The sequence below is a fragment of the Oratosquilla oratoria genome, chromosome 27 (genome assembly GCF_046742065.1).
Source record: "Oratosquilla oratoria isolate Oo_2021 chromosome 27, ASM4674206v1, whole genome shotgun sequence".
NCBI classification, from domain to species: domain Eukaryota; kingdom Metazoa; phylum Arthropoda; class Malacostraca; order Stomatopoda; family Squillidae; genus Oratosquilla; species Oratosquilla oratoria.
Window position 1 is genome coordinate 47,524,698 of NC_134803.1, and position 22,086 is coordinate 47,546,783.

At 38.7% G+C, this 22,086-nt stretch overlaps 2 protein-coding genes across 3 annotated transcripts in view; one reads left to right on the plus strand and one right to left on the minus strand.

Annotated features, from left to right (window-relative positions):
- Positions 1-1,855, plus strand: part of capt (adenylyl cyclase-associated protein 1) — a 74,197-nt gene extending 72,342 nt beyond the window's left edge. For both annotated transcript variants that reach the window (XM_076210550.1, XM_076210551.1), the window contains one exon: positions 38-1,855. In XM_076210550.1, coding sequence (XP_076066665.1) covers positions 38-265 — 228 coding nt within the window. In that variant the 3' untranslated portion in view covers positions 266-1,855. The remainder of the gene's footprint in view (positions 1-37) is intronic.
- On the minus strand, positions 1,852-15,401 carry Polr2F (RNA polymerase II subunit RpII18). Its single transcript, XM_076210548.1, has 4 exons — positions 6,231-15,401; positions 5,979-6,042; positions 2,844-2,929; positions 1,852-2,160 (listed from the first exon to the last, which is right to left on the minus strand). Exons 1-4 carry the CDS (start codon positions 15,368-15,370, stop codon positions 1,950-1,952), a joined length of 9,501 nt encoding a protein of 3,166 aa, XP_076066663.1. The 5' UTR covers positions 15,371-15,401; the 3' UTR covers positions 1,852-1,949.
- Positions 15,402-22,086: the final 6,685 nt, after the last annotated feature.

Below are 22,086 nucleotides of genomic sequence, written 5' to 3' on the forward strand. Positions count from 1 at the left end.
GACATTTCATGTGTAAAGATGTTATCTTTCTTTCAAGGTTATGGACAAACTACCAACAGTCACCATAGAAAAAACAGATGGATGTCAAGTGTTTTTGAGTAAGGCCTCCTTAGCAACTGAAATTGTCACAGCAAAGTCTTCAGAAATGAACATCATGATCCCAACAGCAAGTGGGGAATTTAATGAGCTTCCTGTACCCGAACAGTTCAAAACGGTCATCAAGAACAACAAGCTTGTTACTGAATGCACAGAGAAGGCATCTTAAATGTGTTCGAAGATGAGATAACCTCGCTTAACCAAAGTGAATCGACATTGCAAGAAGTGAAATTTTCATAAAATCCAAGATTGCAAATTAAACCCTTGTTGGTGATTACATAGGGAGGCAGAAGAAACTAGACCTTATCATTGTTGTTGTTTGCACAAAGGAATCGGTGGGGCAATTAATACATTTTGTACTGTCAATATAGCAGTGCTTTGCCTTTTCAGAGTTTGAAATGTTTAATTATTGAATGATTTTGGTGTGGCTCAAGGTGGTTTATATTGGATGCACCATTAAATTATTTGTATGGTATAGAATCTTCTAGGAAAACCAAGCTGAGTAGCAGAGTAGCCAAGGTTGAATTGGTGCTCACTTTCATTAAGACCTTCTCTGTACTTAGCACTTGAATACCACCACATTTACTACCTTTGCAACACTTGTTGGGACATTTAGAAGGCACTCCATACAGTTAATATGCATATAGAAAGATATGGAGTCAATTTTCTGTAACGCATTCTTTATTCTGGGTGAGTGTTGATGGGGCAATTGTGATGTGTACAGAGTAGGTATGGGGAAAATAAAAAACAAGTGTGGGTTTTGATACACGATTGTTAAGGCTCTTCTTCCTCCAGATGACAATAATATGGTCTCCTAAGTCACTCATGAGTACCTAAGTTTTAGCACACAATCTGTTTATACCATGCCAGCTTTGTTTATGTGAAACAGAATTGGTAATGTGCCATTGGCTTCATATTTGACATGTGTACACTGTTAGTAATTTGAATGACATAGGTGTACATAGGTTTTCACATATTTGCAGATATGCATGTCTGGTAATGTCATCATCATATAAGGCCAATGGGGTTTTATCATAACCTTTGTATTTTACAACAGTTGAAACTAACCAACCTGTTGGCTGGAAAACAGGTACTATATTATTTAATGTTTTTATAGGGTTCTTGCTTCAAGGCTAGGTGAATATCTGAACCTCATGTGATTAACCAGTTTTGATTGTTGAATTGCTCATTGGCTTGCATTTTAGGAGGGGTAGCAGGATGTACTGATCCTGAGATTTAAAATTGCTTTCAAGACGTACTTTTGCAACTGCAGTCTTGTTACCCAGTGATGTTAATGAAAGTAGCTTTTGTATTTGTAGGAAGAAAAATTAATTTCATAGATCCTGATTAATATGCCCACATAACTCATTCCTAGTGATTTTCTCTCTAGTCTAAATATTAAAATGGCAAGTGTATAGCAGTTTACACAACTCTTGATTGAAGGCTGGAGTGGAGGCATTTGAGTTTTAATACTTTTCTAACTTTCAACACAATCTTAGGATTGAATGCATACCCTGTCAATATTTGCTGTATTGGATTGTACAATTGGAACTGATTAAAAATTATTATACAGCTTTAAAAGATTTTTGGTACCCTGACATTTTACCCAATTTAAAAATAAATTTTTAGTTAGAATTATTATGAAGTGTAATGTTGCAACATTCGCCAACACTAATGCCTTACAGTCAAGTGACAGTATTCTTCCATTTTGTATGCATATCAAGTAAGATTTGGGGCTGTCAATAAAATTCGAAGATATTTTTTTCTTTTATTTTAGCTTATAAAAAAAATATCCTTAGTTCTTAAAATAAAAATATGTTTTCCAAGCAAAGCAAGTGTAACTGATGACAGTTCTAGAAATCATTAATAATAAGTTCATCAATGCCCCAGTCTTCATATGACCCATCAGGCAAATACCTGCGGATGATTATTGGAATTTTTCTTTCTCTCAGCTCCTTGGCTGCTATTTGTAGTGGATCACTTTCAGAGTCTATTTCAACCATAACTGGAGCACACATAGCTATTTGTAATGCCCGCGTCCCTAACACCCTCGCCCGCTCATATCTGTTGAAAGTAAGAATGTCATCTTTAAGCAGAGAAGTAAAAGATGTATCCCATGTAAACAAGAAGTTGTGCATACTGGGGTATTGACTGCATATTTATACACAGGGACCTCTTTTAGGACACCTACAGACTCGAGCAGCCACATTTGTCTACATTAAAGAAATAAATCTTTTCTTGGAGGACCAATGAGCTACTTTTTCTTCTACAATGTGCATATTTACAATGCTGCCACCTTGAAGTCATCCCTTACCACTTGCGAGTCTACACCCTTCTCCTATGAGCCCTATAATGTGGTGTCATAACAGATACTAGGAATACCTCCATATTTTTCTCCTGCTTACAGTTGAAGCAAAAGAGGAGCACTCCTTATTCAGTCCCATTTAGTCACCTTGTACAACACGCATGGAAACATGCTGGCAGCATTTTTATCCTTTCGTCAAAGGAACACAGGAAAATGAAGATGTTGACATCTACGAGTGGTAAAGAATAAATCAAAGGTGCAAGATGGAAGAGAGCACTCCTTTCTGACAGGATTTTTGTCAGACATACATGATTAATATGTGGGTCTGGCCAGTTTAGGTGCCTTTAAGTCCATAACATACCAACTGCATATCACTTATGTAGTCAATACCCTAGTATGAAGTTCAATATCCCAGTACATGAAATACTATAGGAAAACTCACTTTGACATATATGGTGTTGTAATGCGCTTCTGCTGAGGAACTTGCTGGCCCTCTCCCATGGGAAGAATTTCTGCCTGATTTTCATCCTGCCATATAATTAAAATTAAATATACACATCATTTGTATCACTTGTATGTGTGTATGTGCACAACTGTGTGTAAATGCAACAGGGATTTCTGAAGTGGTTTGGGCATATGAAAGGAATGGATGATGAAAGATTAGTTGAATGTGGAGGGCACAGGTATTGAGGGAGTTTCAGAGGACCAGGAGCGAAGTTGATGGATGGGGGTGAAGAAGGCCTTGGATGTATGGCAAATATCTGCAGAACAAGATAGAGAAGGTGCAGGGGTGTGTGAGCAGATGGGGGGGGGGGGCTTAGTTTGGTGAAGTGTTCCTGTTTGCTCAAAATAGTTGAGAGGATGAAGAGGGAAGATGCCATATAATGAAGTAATGGTGGTAAACCAGCGCCTGCTGTTAGATCCTGTTGTGGAACAGCTGTACCCCCTCCACATCAACTAAATATTTACAAAGGATATCAAAAGAACATACCTTTGGCTTGTATCATCCTTTCATCCATTCATAATATCCCTCCGATCACTAGGTTTGCATTATGTTTTCTGTGCTCTAGACATTCTACATGCATTGAAAGCCCCTTTCATTCAATCCTTCCACCTCATTCTTGGTATTAGGACATATTCATCAAAGGATTTCTGAGTGTTATCTGATCGTTGAATGTAAAATGCTCAGACTAGCATTGTGTATCAAGCAATGCCTATGGGCTCAGAGCTAGATCATGTACTCTTTCTTATATACATATGACATGGATGAATATGTAAAGTGTAAATTAACCATATTTGCAGATGATACAACTGCAAACAAGATGATATCCTTAACAAAACAAGAATTACAAAATAATAATAATAATAAAATAAATAAAATTAATAGGTTTGGGACATACTAGGAAAAGAGAAAAGACAGGATATAAGGGTGAGTGGAGAATTGCTGTGTATAGATGATACTGTGATGCAAGGAAGGGAAGGGAAGGGGTAGTGGGGTTAGGGAGTGGTTATGTGTGAATGAAATTTTGACACGGCCTGAAGGGATTTCTCCCTGTCTTCTCTTTTCTGCATGAGGGGATTGGGTGGGGGTTGTCAATTAAGTGAAGCAGCCTTGCTGTGTATGTGCTGTGTCTTGCTGCATTGCTTCTGACCCAGGGCAGTGGCTTGGATACAGGGATAACCTGTCATCCCTGAGGAGCTATGATGAGAGGGAGGAAAGGGTGGTGGATGGGAGTGATATGGATTTGGTTATCTCCCTGATAAGTGCGAAAAACACCTTGGTGCAGAGATAAATAGATAGGTTAGGTACCAAAATAGCCATGCAAGGACCAATAGGTCTGTTACTATACATTTGTACATGTAACTTCCCCTCAAATTCATTCCATACATTTCTGATTTCCATTTTTTTCCTCATTCACTCTTTCCATACACTCAAGCCACATTAGCACTTTTTGATCTACCTTAATTGATACCTCTCCATCTCCACTCTGCCTTGCCTCCACATTTCTCAATCAATGCATTCTCATAACACCTACTGTATTTCTCAAAAAACATTCACTCTTCCTGCCTCCTATATATTTCAAGTCTTTGATTCATACATACATACATATACCAAGGCTTTTTCCCCCTTCCAAGGGAGGTAGCCAAAAAGGGAAAGGCATAAAAACACTCCCACCCATTTCATCCCTAAATACACTCCACACCCCTCCCACCCTTCCTCTCATCTGAGCACCTCCTGGATGACGGGTCATCCCTGCACCCTGCCCACCGCCCTGGGTCAGAAGCAGTGTCGCAGGACACAGCACATCCACAGCAAGGCCGCTTCATTTAATCGGCGACCCCCTCCACATCTGCCTTCCATACCTCTTTTACTAGTCTTTCTTCACTCATTCTTTCCATGTGTCCAAACCATCCTAATATTCTTTCATCAACCCTCTCTCCCAAATCCTTTTTCACCCCTGCTCTCCTCCTCACCTCCTCATTTCTCACTCTATCTAGCCTAGTAACCCCCACCATACTTCTCAGACACCTCATCTCAAACACATTCAAACTCCTTCTCTCTTCTTCTCTTATGTTCCACGTTTCTGCCCCATACAGTGCTGTTGGCACAATCACTCCTTCATACAGTCTCCTCTTCGCATCCATTCCCAAATGACTATTTCTCATTACACTCTTTAAATCTCAATCTACATTCACCTCCAGTCTACTGCCACTTTCACCCCTTGTACATCTCATCACCTTACTTTTACCCACATTTATCTTTAGCTTTCTTCTATCACATACTCTCCCAAACTCTGCCACCAGCTTCCTCAATCCCTCCTCTGACCCTGCCACAAGCGCAGTGTCGTCCGCAAACAACAGCTGGCTCACCTCCCACTTTTCTCCATTTTCTTTAACCATCTCCAATCCCTGACTCACTACCCTAGCATTCACCTCTCGCACCACCCCATCCATGTATAAGTTGAACAGCCAGGGCGACATAACGCATCCTTGACGAAGTCCCACCTTTACTTCAAACCACTCACTCTCTCCATTTCCAATCCTAACACATGCTCTACTACTCACATAAAAACTCTTGACAGCTCCCAAAAGCTTTCCTCCTATCCCATAAATCTGCATAACCTCCCACAGTGCCTTTCTGTCTACCCTATCATAAGCCTTTTCCAGATCCATAAAAGCCCAAAAAACATCCTTCCCCTTTCCTATAGCTTTCTCACATATCTGTCTTACCACAAAGATCTGATCTACACAACCTCTACCCGTCCTAAATCCACACTGTTCCTCACCAATTACTCCTTCTGTTCCTCTCCTAATCCTCTCAATTAAGATTCTCCCATAAGCCTTCCCTACTACACTCAACAGGCTAATCCCTCTGAAATTACTACATTCACACTTGTCCCCTTTTCCCTTATAAAGAGGAACTATACAGGCACTACTCCAGTCCTCCGGTACTCTACCCTCTCTCCAGCAAACATTAAATAATCTCACCAACCAGTCCACCATCACTGAACCTCCCTTTTTCAGACATTCTGCATGACATACTTGTAATTTATAATTGTCATTAAATTCTACAAACCTCTCCTTCCTGAAGGTCTTCTAAGTTTTCATCTTCCTCAACCTCTTCAAAGTCATCCCCAACACTGAAAAAAATAATAATTAGTGGTTAGGGTATTAGCAAGACATTCCACAGCAAAATTGTTTGTACTATAATTATTCAAAATTGCATTTTATTTTCAGCTATCACCTTCATGTACTGAAATTTAGTCTCAGTATGAATTCCATTTCTAATCCAAATACATTTTTGAAACCTAAACTAAAAGTTACTGACCCTTTTAATATCTTGTGCAACTCCTTTGTATATGGTCTACTTGTGTATATCACTGTTTTTTGTGAATCTATCCTCAGCTGGCATATGGTAACATTCTCTATCAAATCACAGGGACTGTCCTTCATGAAATAGTTCTCCTCATTATGTGTTACCCCAACCTTTTCTGCACTGTGACTTCTACCTATCTGGTTGGTTGGTTTATTTCCCACTACTTTTTCACCATTATTTGCTGCTTTTATAGCCTTGATTTCTTCCTTCATTGAGTTCAAGGTGTTCCACATTTCTCTTATAATATCTTCCTTCCTAACAGCTGTTTGTCCTATTGATTTAACATTTCCATGGGTTAAAGTACTTCTGTCATTTTCAAAATTGGCAGCCATTCCTCTTACATCAGTTTTTACTTTTGCTTTGATTTCCGTCTTACAACCAACATCTGGAGTACAACTCAATGCCTGATTTGCCCCACCCTTCTCTACTTCATTATCTTGAGATGCAATCCTATTCCTAATCTCAATTCTATGCGGTGAATCAACGATGCCAAATGGAACACCATTTTCATTACTTGTTGGAGTGGAGTCCTTTCCTTTACTTACACTTGTGCATTCCCTTCCTGTGGAAATTCTTTTCACTTCTAAATTTCCTATTCCTAAATTTCCTCCATTTCTTATTTCAGCAGTTCTATCATTCATATTAACTTTCTGATGATGACTACCTTGTTTAGACTTCATTTTGTCTTGGGTGACACCCATAGAACTTGATTTTTTTAATGCCTTAATATTTAATAGCTTAGGTATTCTATGATTGAGAGACTGAGCCTTTTGACTTCTTTTGTTGGACATCAAACCTGAAAAAGGCCTTGTGGTTGCCGCATTGTTAATAAGTATGGATGTTCTAGTGCTACCTTTCATAATATTTGATGTTCTTTGGTAATTATGGGTAAAGTTCAATGGCTTTGGACGCTTATGTGGAACTGGCACCTGGGTGTCTGAAGCTTCAACAACAGTAACATGAGCCTTTCTTTTTCTATTCAAATCAGGATCTCTCTCTATACTTCTTGGACTCAATAATTCAGGTTTTGAATAACAAGACTTCTTGTCAAGAGAATGTGAGTTTGGAGTCCTTACACTGGTTATTTCAAACTCCTTTAAGAGTTTTGGTGAGAAAGAGTTGCCACCTGCAATTTTTAATTTGTCTAAATTTGCCGCTTTCCCTTCACCAAGCTTTGGACTGTCACAATGTTTTCCATCTAAAGATTCACCACCTGCCTCCAGACTGATTTGCTTGATTTCAACTTGTTGAGTAGTTACTTCCTTAGCAATATAACCCTTTTCAGGTTCTGTATCCTCAGCTGTCTTTCTACCTGAATTATCATCTGATGATGATGATGAAAGGTTTAAGTCTCCACTTATTTCTAATGGTAATTTCTCCAATTCTATGGAAGATGACCACATCTGCTGCTCTTTACACAAGACATTTTCATTATTGGATTTTTCTTTTAAAACATTGGCATCAGCTGCTAGCAGAGATAAATTTTCCTCAGAGAAAGAGGAGTTACTATCAAATGGATACATTTCATCAAATACTTGGTATTTCCTGTTCTCTCTACTACCTACTTCTTTAGATGGCATAGGGTCATCTCTATGTGCAGACTGTTCATGCTTTTTAACAATTTCTACATCTACTGCAACTTTTTCAATAACTTTCTCAGATAACATCTTGGAAGTAGATCCATCAACACATGTTTCAAGTCCACTCTCAGTATCATAAGATGTCAAATGAGGCATATCTAGTGAATCTAAATTCACACCAACAGGAGCCAAAACTGAATGTATTTTTTCACTAGTTATTGTGTTCTTCCTATCTGATTCTTGATCAATTTTGTCAAAATCATCTAGCTTTGCTGGCAATGAAGCACTATCTATAGCTGTATAATCTGGCTTTGCTCCATTATCTAACGTTTTGGCACTCAATTTTTTTTCTGACGGACTCTCATTTTCTGAACTGCCTTGTCCTCCTTTCTCTAAGGTATTCATATCTATTTTTGTTATAGATACCTGACCGTCACTGAACAGTGCAACAGAATCTTTATCACCACCCTCAGTACATATCTCTTGCTCATTACAGATTTTTTTGATTGCACACTCTAATAAAATTTTGTCTGCATGTTCCTCACTTTCCCTCTCTACTCCTGGTTGTGGTGCACTTTTTGTATTTGCAAGATTTACAAGACTTTCTTCACGATAACTATTTACTATATTCTCATTACAATTTTCTTCTAACATGTTACATTCAGCTCTATTAACTTGCAAACATGTTTCAGAACATCCTTGTACCAAATCTGATTCAGTTACTTTTTCAAATGTACATTCCTTTTGGTTATCTGACATTTTGCAACATTCTACTGTTGGGTGAAAACCTTCCACACACTTTTCTTCAACCTTTTTAAGATGTAAGGTTTGATGAGACCGTTCCCCACTCCCCTCTTCATTATAACAGTTCTGAGCTCCATCACACTCAATTCCCTTGCTATCACCTTCTACACCATCAAACTTTAAGGTCCTTGTATTTTCAATTACTTTACTTTCCTCTTGTTCTTTTGTGCAGTTCTGTCTTTTCCCGGTCTCATGTAAGGTCAGACTAGCCTCAGATATTTTACAGTCGTTTTGTTTCACGTCTACATGGAGAACTCTAGCCTCTGCCTGTATTTCTGGATGTTTATAAAAAATATCAGGTTTAGGTAGCCTGTCATCCTCTTGTGATTTACTCAGATTTAGAGTAATATGACAGTCTGGTATTTTGCAGTCTTTAACTATTGGTGTATTACAATGCTGCACAGTTCCTTCCTTTATTTTGTCCTTCTTAAGTGATTCCTTGCAGTCAAAATTCAAGTTAACTACAGGAACCTTGAACTTGTTCAAACTATTGCATTGTTGGGCCATGCCAGATTCAAATACTTTGCCAGTTTCTTGTGTATTACATTTATAGGCCACAGTTAGTATCTTATCTCCTATATCTTCCTGTGTCCTACAATTCAATGCTTTATTACAGTAAAATTCCTTATTATTTTTCTCTACATCATACTCCTGTTGGACTACATTAAGCTCTACACACTCTTTAATCTTGCTGAGCTTGATATGAGCATCATTCCCTTGTGCTTCTTCGTCATTCTTTTGGCTACTGGCATCTTTAATACAGTTTTCAGACTCTGCTACTTCACTTTTTTGCACACAAATTTCTTCTAATTCAACTGGTTCATGTCCAAAGATAACTTCCTGAAACATTTCATATTTCATTGCTATGTCACACTCCTCTGGGATTTCATCTTCCAAAAGCAAGTTTGATTCTTGATGGCATATAGTTTCCTCATGCTCACATGATTTTATAGGTTCGAACACCGTGTCATATTTCTGTTTACCTCGATGGTTACTCTTTTGTCCCTCTAGCAAATCTTCACCCTTATCTTGGTCCACTGAATGGGCACAATCTTCAGACTCTCCAGGTTTCAGAATTCTGCTATGTTCTTGTGTCGTTTCATATTCCATAACTATGCAGTCATTATTTTTTTCCTTATAACCCTCTTGATTTTCTAATTTAAATGAAACACTATGCTTTATATCTTCCATATCTCCATCCATCAAATTTTGGACAAGTTTATAATTCACTTTATTTCTTAATGTTCTGTCTTGTTTCCATATATTGCCAAGTTCTTCATTTCTAACACATTCCTGTTGCACACTTTGTATTTCCAAATCTTCACACGATTCTATACATTTAGCCAATGATTTTTCATTTCCACAGGCCTCATGTTCTCTTACTTCAGCTAATCTCATGTCACTTTCAAGTGTAACATCTATATTTGCCTCTGTTTGTCTACCTCTCTGCGACCCATAATCCAATATTTCACAAAACTTGGGAGGCACTTGTCCAAGTTCCTGCATTTCTTGATATTCTAGGGCCATGCATTCACTACCATTCATATCAGGTGTAACATACCTGAATATATTGCAATATTCTGGTAATATGCTGTACCACAATTCCTGCTTTACCTGAGGTGCTTCACATTTAAAACTATAAACATTCCTTAAAGTCTTATAAAAAAACAAGTCCTGGTCCAACTCTGTCTCTTTCATATCTATGCCTTCTTTATGTACTCTTTGTTTAAACTGTAAGGCTACCAGATGCCTTCCATAGTTAACTACATCTTGTTTCTGAGCATTATTTTTTATAGATGTCAATTTATTCTTTAGTTGTTCATTGCCATCTTGCAACATTTGCCCTCTTTTATATTGCAACATTTGCCCTCTATTATAAGATAAACAAGTTGATTTTGATAACCTAAGTTCCACTTCCAACAGCCTAAATGTACGCTTCTGTATATAAATCTCCAACAGGCTTTGGATATACGATCTTTCACAGTCATTTGTTTGACAAAGTTTTATATTAACAATAAGCTCCTCAGGCATAACATGTGAGAGTAGGCCCACCCCCAATTTTTCACAATTAAAAAACTTTTTACATTCCTGCATTTTCTGGCAGTCTACCTCAGAACCTAACAAAGTATTTTCCTTTTTTGGTAAGAACATTTGTTCTAATTCCTGAATCTTTTCACAATCCAGGAGGATAGTTTCTTGTGACTTCTGATACAATATCATTTCATTTATTTTTTTACACTCCTGCATCAGGTTATATCCATTTGCATACATCTTCATTTCGTATTGTACAATCGAGGTATCACACTCCAGTTTCTTAAGCCATTTACCAATAATAGTCTGACAAGCTATCATACCTCGTCCCCATGTATCTCTATGCTCTAGATCTAGATTCTGATTCAGTAATAGTCCACAGATTGTTTTGCAGGTCACTGTATCCAAAACTAAACTGACATCTTCAATCCATGGCTCTTTGCATTTTCTAATACCCCTATGTCGTTGCCTCTTTCTACTATCCAACAAAAATGGCAACTTTATTGCCATAACATGCAAATGTGCCTCATGCTCAAATGTTTTATTTTTCATCCTGATCCCACCATGTCCTAAAGCATATTCCAATGCAACATCCACTTTCACTGGATTATATTCCAATTTAGACAGAGTAGTCTGCTTTAATAATTCATTCTGGAGAATATTTTTGTGTTTCACTACCATGTCCTGTTTTTGTAGATTTTCCTTTACTGTTAGGTCCAGCATACTGTCATGTTCCAGAACCATTTCTTTTCCATTATTACTGGCAAGTTTCAGTGTAATATTACACCCTAACCCCATACTCTGCTCCTCTAATAAATCTTTTACCAGTGGATTTTCATCCTCTACAATCATGCAGTTCATTATTTTATCCTGCTCCACAAATCTGTCATGTTCTTCCAAACTTTTACATTCTAGTAATGTATTCTGTTCCATCACTCCATTCTCCACTAGGACATTTCCAATGGCATCTTCTACAAGTGTGTCCTTCCTCTTTATAACCTGTTTGAACTTCTCATTTGTGCATGCATCCCATTCATGCATCTTACAGTATTCTACAACTCTGCATTGCTTCTGAAACTCTTCACCTTTTACAACATCCTGTTCCATCTGTCCTTCCTCTGTATTTACATATTCTTTTAATATATTTTTATTTCCAATTTCAATCACTGTATCCTGTTTATGTTTATTTCCAAATTTCAATATATTCTCATGTGTTAAATCAATTTCTAATACATTGTCACTAAGTTCTATCCCAGTATTCTGAGCCTGTGTTTTGTCTAATAAACCTTGTTCCTGTGTATTCTGATCCTCTGCTTTTGAAACATTTTCGCTCCCCAAGTCAATATTCCAAGGTTCTTCAGACTTGAATACACCATCTTGAGAAAAAATTTCATTCTTTCTGTGTATATTTTTATTCACAATATAATCCTCCATTTTATCACATTCCTGTGTAGTTTTAGAATACAATGCATCCTGACATTCCATTATGTCCTCTTGAAGTTTTTCATGCCAAACTATGCCACCATCTACAATTAAATCCTTTTCCTGAGTAATTTCATAATCCAGTGACTTACTAGTATCCCCTACAAATTCATCCACTTTCCATGTACCTACGGATTTATAATTTACATCCTGATCCATTACATCATTTTCATGTACGCATTCATGTTTCTGTTCCATGAGAAAGCTTGGCTCAAGCATACTCTCTTGCTCCTTTGTTGTGTGTTGCTCTTGTGTAATTTTAACTTCGAGTTCCATTTCTTCTTCTTTGTTCTTTTCTTCTTTCTTGCCTTCTGTTATTGATCCTCGTTTCATTAAAATATCTAAATCACGTGTACTACAATGTCCTCCAACCCTATCCTGTTCTAAATCTAAAATACATTTCTCATTATTTTTAAGTTCTTGTACACTAGTGTCCACCATCCCTAAAGATTTTTGGTGTTTTACCAATGAATTATCCACAACAGTTACATCTTGCTCTCTTGACTTCTGGTGTCCTGTTCCAATTTCTTGTTCTGTTATACTTTGTGCATTCACATTGTTATATCCCAGTTGTTGTGCAGATTCCTGCTCCAAGGCCTTGTGTTGATCATGCAATATATCTGGTTCTGATACTATCCCCTGTTCTTGTTTCTGTTGTCCCTTTATAATCAGTTTCTGTGTTGTGTCACTTTGTCCTAATTTTTCTTGAGCTAGTTCTGATTTTTTATCCAGTCTTAACTGTGCCTGAACACTTGTAGGTTGTAAAACTATATTCTGACCTTGTGGTACTTTCCGCTCCAGCACGCTGTACACTTCTCTTTTTTCACGACTACTTGTCAACTTATCACAATTCTCTAAAACTGACTCCCGTAATCCAGTTTTCATTCTTGATTCAATACCTTTAGAAAGCCTTTTATAATGTTTCTCTCCAATATGCTCACCTTCATGATATGTTAGTTTAAAATGTTCTGATGGGTATCTACTATTCCTGGGATGCTCAAAATCGTCCAACATGTTAATACTTTCCCTTCCAACATACGAATAATCACTGCTCTTCCGTCCCGCATTGTTAAAATTACAGTGTTTTCTCACTCTATGGTTACTGGTGGTTCTCCCTTGACTGGGTCTACTGCTACCAAACTCATGTATTCCTCTATCATGGTATTTTAGTTTTTCTGTATTACTATTTTTATTACTAGGAACCCCATTCACTCCTATACCCATGTGCTGACCATGTGTACCTTTTTTCACATTTATTTCTTTGTCACGTGATGAAAAATTAGGACTACTTTCGTAACCGAAATGAACAAATCTACTTGCAAGTGATTTAGAGTCTAAGTAATGAGCTGCTTCATTTGATCCATTTTGGTGAATTTTAGACTTCAGTTCTTGAAACATTTCTCCCTTTGGCTGATGAAAATATTCTTCAGGTTTATCAACATCCGAAGACCATCTGGTATCAGGTGCTACCATTACATTTATTTTTCTTGGTCCCTTATTTGTATTTGTATTACTGGAATTCTTCAAACCATATTTTCCACAATCTTTATCAGTATAACATCTAGGAGATTCCACGTGACTGCCCTTTTTCAGACCACCAAATCCAAGTGGATGCACGTTTTTCAACAACAGTCTTGGATCATTTCGTTCATCACTGGAATTTTTTAATGATTCACGGTCTACCGACGTTTTCTGAGCCTTTGAAATGTCAAAAAATGGTGTACTTTTATCAGAATCTCTCTCACATAAAGAATGAGTTTGTAAAAGGTTTCCTTTTTGTCCTACTTCCATTCTGCCCGAGTTGCAATCATGAGCAACTTTGGAAATGATGTTTCCCGAGACAGGAACTGCAGATTCTATTTTTAATGTGTCATGGCTACCATTTTTAAGGTTATTCAAATTTGATTCTTCCTCTGATGGAGTAATGTTTGGGGCAATATCTGATGTGGGTCTATGCTTTCTGTACATTTTATTCTGGTTTATGTCCTTGGCAGAATAAGAAAATTCATCTAACTTGCAAGGTTTGTAAACATGGTCCGCCTTACGAGAACCTTGATCATTTTCTTTCTTGTAAACACCCAATTTTGTGGCAGAACATTTATTAGAATTTCCTCTAACACATCCAGGAGCAAGAAGATTTGACCTTTTATCATATCTTGAGGAGTTTCCTTTGTCTAAGCCTGATATTGGAATCAACTTGTACTCTTGCTCTTTACCTTTGATGCTAGTTTTGGGGAAGACTTTTAATCCTGCATCATTCACCTTACATCCTGAACTTTTAGACAAAGAATCATCTTTCTTATTCTTACCATCACTTTGAACAAATGCATCTAACTTTGCCATTCTTCCCATATTCCTTTCATGACCCATTCCTGAACTTCCAGACAAAGAAGTGTCATTCTTGTTCCTATCACTCTGAATAAATGCATCTAGCTTTGACATTCTTCCTTCACTCCTTTCATGACCAATTCCAGAACGTCCAGACAAAGAGGAGGCATCATTCTTATTCTTACCATCACTTTGAATAAATTTATCTAACATTCTTCCTACACTCCTTTCATGACCAATTCCTGAACTTCCAGACAAAGAAGCATCATTCTTGTTCCTATCACTTTGAATAAATGTATCTAACTTTGGCGTTCTTCCTGTACTCCTTTCATGAATAATTCCTGAACTCTTCATCTCATTTGAAGGTCCAGATTCTTGCATACCCTTAGGTTTACTCATTTTCTTAATACAATTAGTCTTTAATAAATCATTATTAGTGCAGTCTTTTACTTCAGGACCAATTTCTAGAGTTTTATTTTTAATCTCATCTGATACTGCAGGCATTTTTCTATCCTTATGAACAAGTTCTTTATACCCTGGCAAGGTATTTATTTTGTCTCTCTTGTTTAAGTTAAGATTTCTGGCCATATCACCTGACCTGCCAGTGTCAGTTACGTTTTTATTTCTGTAATTATGCTTTTCTTCAGCATCTGAAAACTGACAATGTTTCTGAACCTGTTTAGCTTTTTCTGTCCCTGGGTTGGTTCTACTTGTACCTGTCATATGCATGCCTCTTCTTGTGGTTTCTTTACACAGGAATCCAGGCAAAAGAGGTTCTCTTTTAAGGGATGCAGGTTGTTCATAAACTTTGTTCAAGGTATTACTTGAAGTCTTGCCACTTGTATGGAATGCAGCAATGCTATTCATGCCGAGGCCCTTCCTATTTACAATAAAAATGTCTAAGTGTCCTGGTAACTTAATGAATACACATGTAAAAATGAAAAACTGAAAAATCATATTACTAAATCATTATTGTGAAAAGCATGCAAGTGGCGATGTTGCAGAGGAAAAATATGGATGCCCACGTCATGCAACAGGATCATACATAAGACCTGTCTTACAGGCCAGACCCCATTCTCTCACACCATCTGGAGGTGCATCCCTGAGTGACTGGTACCTCGTCTCCAGGACAGGCTCAGAAACTCACTCACTATCCATTCTTTTTTACCTATTTTCAACACTATCTCCTACAAACACACATATGGAGTGTGTCTTGCTGCATTGTTTCTGACCCAGGCAGTGGGCAGGAGTCAAAGATGACCCTTCATCCATGAAAAGCTAAGATAAGAGGGAAACAATGGGTGGTGGATGGGAGTGAAATGGGTGTATGCATTGGCTGACTACCTCCCCTATAAGAGGGAAGAGGCCCTTGGTATAGAGATAGAGACAAGTGCGTAAAAAGTGAGTGAACCAATTGTTCACAAAGTATTGATTTTTGTTGTCAGCAGTGGTGACAGTGTGGAGGAAGAAGTTGAAAGTAAGGCCAAGTGGAGTCAGAGGCCATCCAATGCTAATTACAATGCACTATGCTGTTTTGTACATTACTATTTTTGTAGGTCTTTTTGTATTTATACATCTATTAAATGGTGTTTGTAAACATGCATGTAACATGTGACTTTTTTTTTTTTTTTTTTGGAGGGGGGCAGTGAAAACATGCAGATTTTCAACACACATGAGTGTTTCTCACCTGAGTAAGGTATGTTAAGGAATGACTATTCTATTTAAACACCAGGAAGGTAACCAAAGTCAAAAGTACCCACCCCCACCTATTTCACTCCCGTCCACCACCCTTTCCTCCCTCTTATCTTAGCTCCTCATCCCTGTATCCATACCATAAATTCTCAACATATTAACTCTAACCTAACCTACCCTATCCAGACAAACTAACCTTACTCTATCTAGGCGGGAATTATAAATAACAATGAAGTTCTGGAATCAGTCCAGTGAAGATTTATCAACCAAGTGACATGGTTACATATTCCATATAGTGAACAATTGGAGAAACTTTCTGTCTTTGATCAGTGGTAGACATGAGCAAAGTAACCTCACCTACTGTTGCAAAACATTTCATGGCCGAAATTGCATGAATCCCAACAGATTCAATCTAACCATTTGGATAAAAGGAGTCTCTGCTTCATGATTCAGCCCCAGCATTCCAACACCCAAGCCCAAACTCTAGATCCCAATCAGCAAGTACACTGCATGAACACTCCTATAATTTGGCACTACCCTAATTGCACTGCACTTTCAGACACCTTTCACTCTTGATTCCCAATGTCCTACATAAGTATCCAAATACCACCAAAACATTCTCTTATGTACATACATATACCAAAGGCTTTTTCCCCCTTACACGGGGGGGTAGCCAAAAAGAAAAAGGCAAAGAAAATACTCCCACCCATTTCATTTCCCATATATTCCATTCCCCTCCCTCCCTTCTATCTTGGCACCTCCTGGATGACAGGTCATCCCTGCATCCTGTCCACTGCCCTGGGTCAGAAGCAGTGTTGCAGGACACAGCACATCCACAGCAAGGCCGCTTCATAAATTCGGCGACCCCCTCTCTCCGTCCCCTCATGCAGGAAAGGAGAAGACAGGGAGAAATCCCTTCAGGCTGCATCAAAATTTTTCTCATACATACTTCCTCACCCCCCATCACCCACCCACTCCCCCTCATGCATCACAGCCTCATCTATACACAACCCTTCTCCATTCACCCCTATCTTCTGTCCTCTCCCATCCTTCCTCTCTTTTGTAAAGCCCCTTTCACCCCATCCATCCATCTCATCCTAGGACGCCCCCTCATATTCACTCCTTCCACCTCTGCCTTCCACACTTCTTTTACTAATCTTTCTTCACTCATTCTTTCCATGTGTCCAAACCATCCCAATACTCTTTCATCAACCCTATCTCCCAGCTCCTTTTCCACCTCTGTTCTCCTCCTCACCTCCTCATTTCTCATTCTATCTAGCCTAGTAACCCCTATCATACTTCTCAGACATTTCATCTCAAACACATTAAAACTCCTTCTCTCTTCCTCTCTCATGTTCCATGTTTCTGCCCCGTACAATGCTGTTGGCACAATCACTCTTTCATATAACCTCCTCTTAGCATCCATTCCCAGATGTCTATTTCTCAATACACTTTTTAATCCATCAAGGCATTTACTCGCTTCTCTCAATCTACATTCTACCTCCACCCCCACTCCACCTTTTCCTGTCACATTCGCACCCAAGTATCTGAAACTATCCACTTCCTCCAGTTTCTAACCCTTAATGCTCACTTCCAGCCTACTGTCACTCTCTCCCCTTGTATATCTCATCACCTTACTTTTGCCCACATTTATCTTCAGCTTCCTTCTTTCACACACCTTCTCAAACTCTGTCACTAACTTCCTCAATCCCTCCTCTGATCCTGCTACAAGCGCAGTGTCGTCAGCAAACAACAACTGGCTCACCTCCCACTTTTCTCCATTTTCTTTAATCATCTCCAACCCCTGACCCGCTACCCTTGCATTTACCTCTCGCACTACCCCATCCATGTAAAGATTGAACAGCCAGGGCAACATAACACACCCCTGACGAAGTCCCACCTTTACCTCAAACCATTCACTCTCTCCATTTCTAATCCTAATGCAAGCTCTACTACTCTCATAAAAACTCTTGACTGCTCTTAACAGCTTTCCTCCTATCCCATATATCTGCAGTGCCTTCCTGTCTACCCTGTCATAAGCCTTTTCCAGATCCATAAAAGCCCAAAAAACATCCTTACCTTTTCCTATAGCTTTCTCACATATCTGTCTTACCACAAAAATCTGATCTACACATCCCCTACCTGTCCTAAAACCACACTGTTCCTCACCAATTTCTTCCTCTCCTAATCCTCTCAATCAAGACCCTCCAATAAGCCTTCCCAACTACACTCAAGCTGATCCCTCTGTAACTGCTACACTCACACTTGTCCCCCTTTCCTTTGTAAAGCGGAACTATACAGGCACTCATCCAGTCTTCTGGCACTCTACCCTCTCTTAAACAATCATTAAATAACCTCACCAGCCAGTCCACCATAACTGTACCTCCTTTCTTCAGACATTCTGCATGGTATCCATCCAACCCAGGTGCCTTACCTGCTCTCATCATCTTAACAGCTGCTTTCACTTCATCTTTCCCTACTTCTCCTCCATTTTCCTCACTCATCACTCATTTTCTTAGTGCTTCCCACTGCAACTACCTTTCCCTCCCTATCCTCCTTCACATTTAGCAACTCCCCAAAATACTCTGCCCACCTTCCTCTCACTGCCTTCTCTTCCATTATCATTTCTCCATCTGCACCTTTTATCTTTTCTTCTCTACTTGATTCGCCTCCTCTTCCTCTTTTAACTTCCTTCCAAAACATCTTTTTATTACTTTCAAAATTTTCTGTCACACTCTTTCCCCATTTCACATCTGCTCTCCTCTTTGCTTCCTTTATCTTATGCTTAACTTCCTTTCTCTTTGATTTGTACCTCTCATACGATTCCCTTGTCCTAATTTGTAGCCAATCTACATGAGTAACATTAAAAACCAAAATGAACTTCAAACAATACAACAAAAAAAGGTGCAACAAGGTGTGACAGAATAAGAAATGAAGAAATAAGAAGAGAGCTGGAAATAGAGCCAATATTAGAATATGTAGAGAAAAGCCAATTAAGATGGTTTGGCCACGTCATGAGGATGAATGAGCATCAGTACCCATTCAAATACTACCAGTTGCAGCCACAAGGAAAGCATCCAACAGGAAGACCCAGGAAGAGATGGAGAGACGGTATCAGACAAGCCATAGAGTCAAGAGGAAGAACTATGGAGGTGGAGAGAGTGCAGCTGTATGCTGATAGGGCCTTGTGGAGGGACTTCGTGAGGCATCATCGCTGACAGGGCATCGCCCTACCTGGTGTATGGTGAGACTCTTTCCCCATTTCACATCTGCTCTCCTCTTTGCTGCCTTTATCTTATGCTTAACTTCCTTTCTCTTTACTTTGTACCTCTCATATGATTCCCTCATCCTAATTTGTAGCCAATCTACAAGAGTACATGAGTAACATTAAAAAGCAAAATGAACTTCAAACAATACAACAAAACTGCACCTCGTTAACAAGGCAATTACCCAATTCCATGCATCCTAAAACAAAAATCCAACAACTCTCTCAACTAACATATAGCTTGTAACTGGCCAAAGTATCAGCAATTGTTTAAGAGCACCATTGATCCATTATGTCTACATAATGGGCTACCTACAAACCTGAGACTGCTTCCTACACACGTAGTGACATCCACTGATGACACCTACAGTTACTTGTACTAAGTCACTGGTGGATCAAAGTAAATCAATAGTACTTGGGCCTGATCACAAGTGTCTGTCAACATGACAGACACATGGGCAGATGAGGGCAGATGGTCCTACTAGATGAGAATACCAGGTGGAACCTAACCCAACATTTTCCAATTGTATCTTAGGGAGTCTCTTCCAAAGGTAAAATGTTTGGAGGCAACTTACTGTATCTGGAGTACCCAGTAACCATTTTACAGAGATGAACAAATTTTGTAAAGTGGAAACATGATATATATACAATGACAAAACAGTCAAATCTGCTGAATATTTTAGTTGTGGTTTTGAATCCCATACTTCTCTTTGATTGAGTGGAAGTGTGGCGAGGTATATGCCAAAAACTGTTGGAATTTTATTACTAATGTTTCGTCCTAAAAGGACTTCTTCAGTGTACAAACAAATAAACTGCCTGCTTATATACTTCCAGCTTATCCCATTCCTCCCCAGTCTTCGTCACTCCTCCCACACCTCCATTCGTCCTTGCAAAGAAAGTGGCTTGCTATCCTCACTTACTTCTTACTTCAGCTCCCAGTAGTAGGTGTTATGCCTGTCAGTGGTCCCAGCATGTTCCTCCATCTGGCTCTATCATGGAAGGCCCCTTCCTCCCTCAGAGTTTCGATGTTGGGCAAGTCATGTCTGCTGAGGGCTTCTTCAACATTTTCTTTCCATCTCTTTCTCGGTCTTCCTCTTGGCCTTCTTCCATCCGGCTTCCACTCCCAGCATCCCCTTGCAATTCTTTCTTCATCCATTCTTTCTAAATGTCCTAACCATCTTAACTGGGCAGCATCTATTTTGCTTAGCATGGAACAGACGCCAATGCTTTTCCTTATGTCTTCATTTTTTAATTTATCTCTCCTCGTCTTTCCAACTATGGCTCTTAATGGTCTCATTTTCGCTGCCTGAATCCTGCTTATGTCTACTTTTGTCATTACCCAACTTTCTGAGCCGTATGTTAGGGTAGGAGACAAGACAGTATTGAAAATAATTCTTTTCACTTCTAAAGGTACATGTTTTTCTTTTATTATTGGCCAGAGAGCTCTAACATCTGCACTAAATTTATTTATTCTTTCTGAGATATCTCTCTTATTTCCACCCTCCTTAGTGACTACACTTCCAAGATATTTGAAGATGTTTGTATTTTTTACTATCTTATTTCCTATGGTGATGCTAAACTCGTGTTCCTCTCTTCTGCTAACGGTCAGTATCTCTGTCTTTTCTACATTCATTTTCATGCCTTTCCTTATAAAGCACTCATTCCACCATTTTATGTCTTCTTCGATCTCTTCCCTATCTGTGCTCCATTCAGCTATATCATCTGCATAAGCCATTATTCTGTTCTTATAATTTTCTTCTTTACCTTCTTTAAAATCCTCTATTACAGTTTCCATATATGCTATAAAAAGCAGAGGGGATAACACACTTCCTTGTTTAACCCGTTTCTACAGGGAACCACTTTTCTGCCCCCTTTGATGTTCTAACACTGCATACACAGTGGTAATACAAACTTTTTATAGCTTTCTTTAGATGTCCCTTGATACCATACCTCTCCTCTATACATCTCCATACCTTTTCGTGAGGTATTGAATCAAAAGCTTTCTGTAAATCAATGAAAGCGATGTATAGGCTTTGGTTATATTCCCATGCCTTCTCTATTACCATCCTTAGTCCAAAAGTTAAATCCGTTACTGATCTATTACTTCTATAACCATGCTGCTCTTCTCCTAATGAAGGTTCTACTAGGTCTCTTACTCTTCTCTCAATTATTCTCTCGTATAGCTTTGTGATGTGGGGTATTAGGGAAATCCCTCTATAGTTGTTACAATTTCCAGCATCACCCTTACCTTTGAAAATTGGGACTATTAGGGTTTTACCCCACTCCTCTGGTATTCTTCCTACTCTATAGATCTTATTTATGAGCTTCAATATATTTTGCTGTACTACATTTCCTCCTTCCTTTATTAGCTCTATTGATATTTCATCTACTCCTGGTGTTTTGGAATTCTTCATTTCTCTCAATGCCCATTCAATTTCTTTTGGTGTGATTTCATCATGTTCTTCTCCATCTAAATCTTCCTCCGCCTCTTGCCATTGTTCCTCATTTCCTGCATTTAGGAGCTCCTGGAAGTATTCTGTCCATCTGTTGTCTATCTCATCCTGATCTGTAAGAACATTCCCCTCTAGGTCTTTAATGTTATATTGTTTTGCCTTGCTTTTTCTAT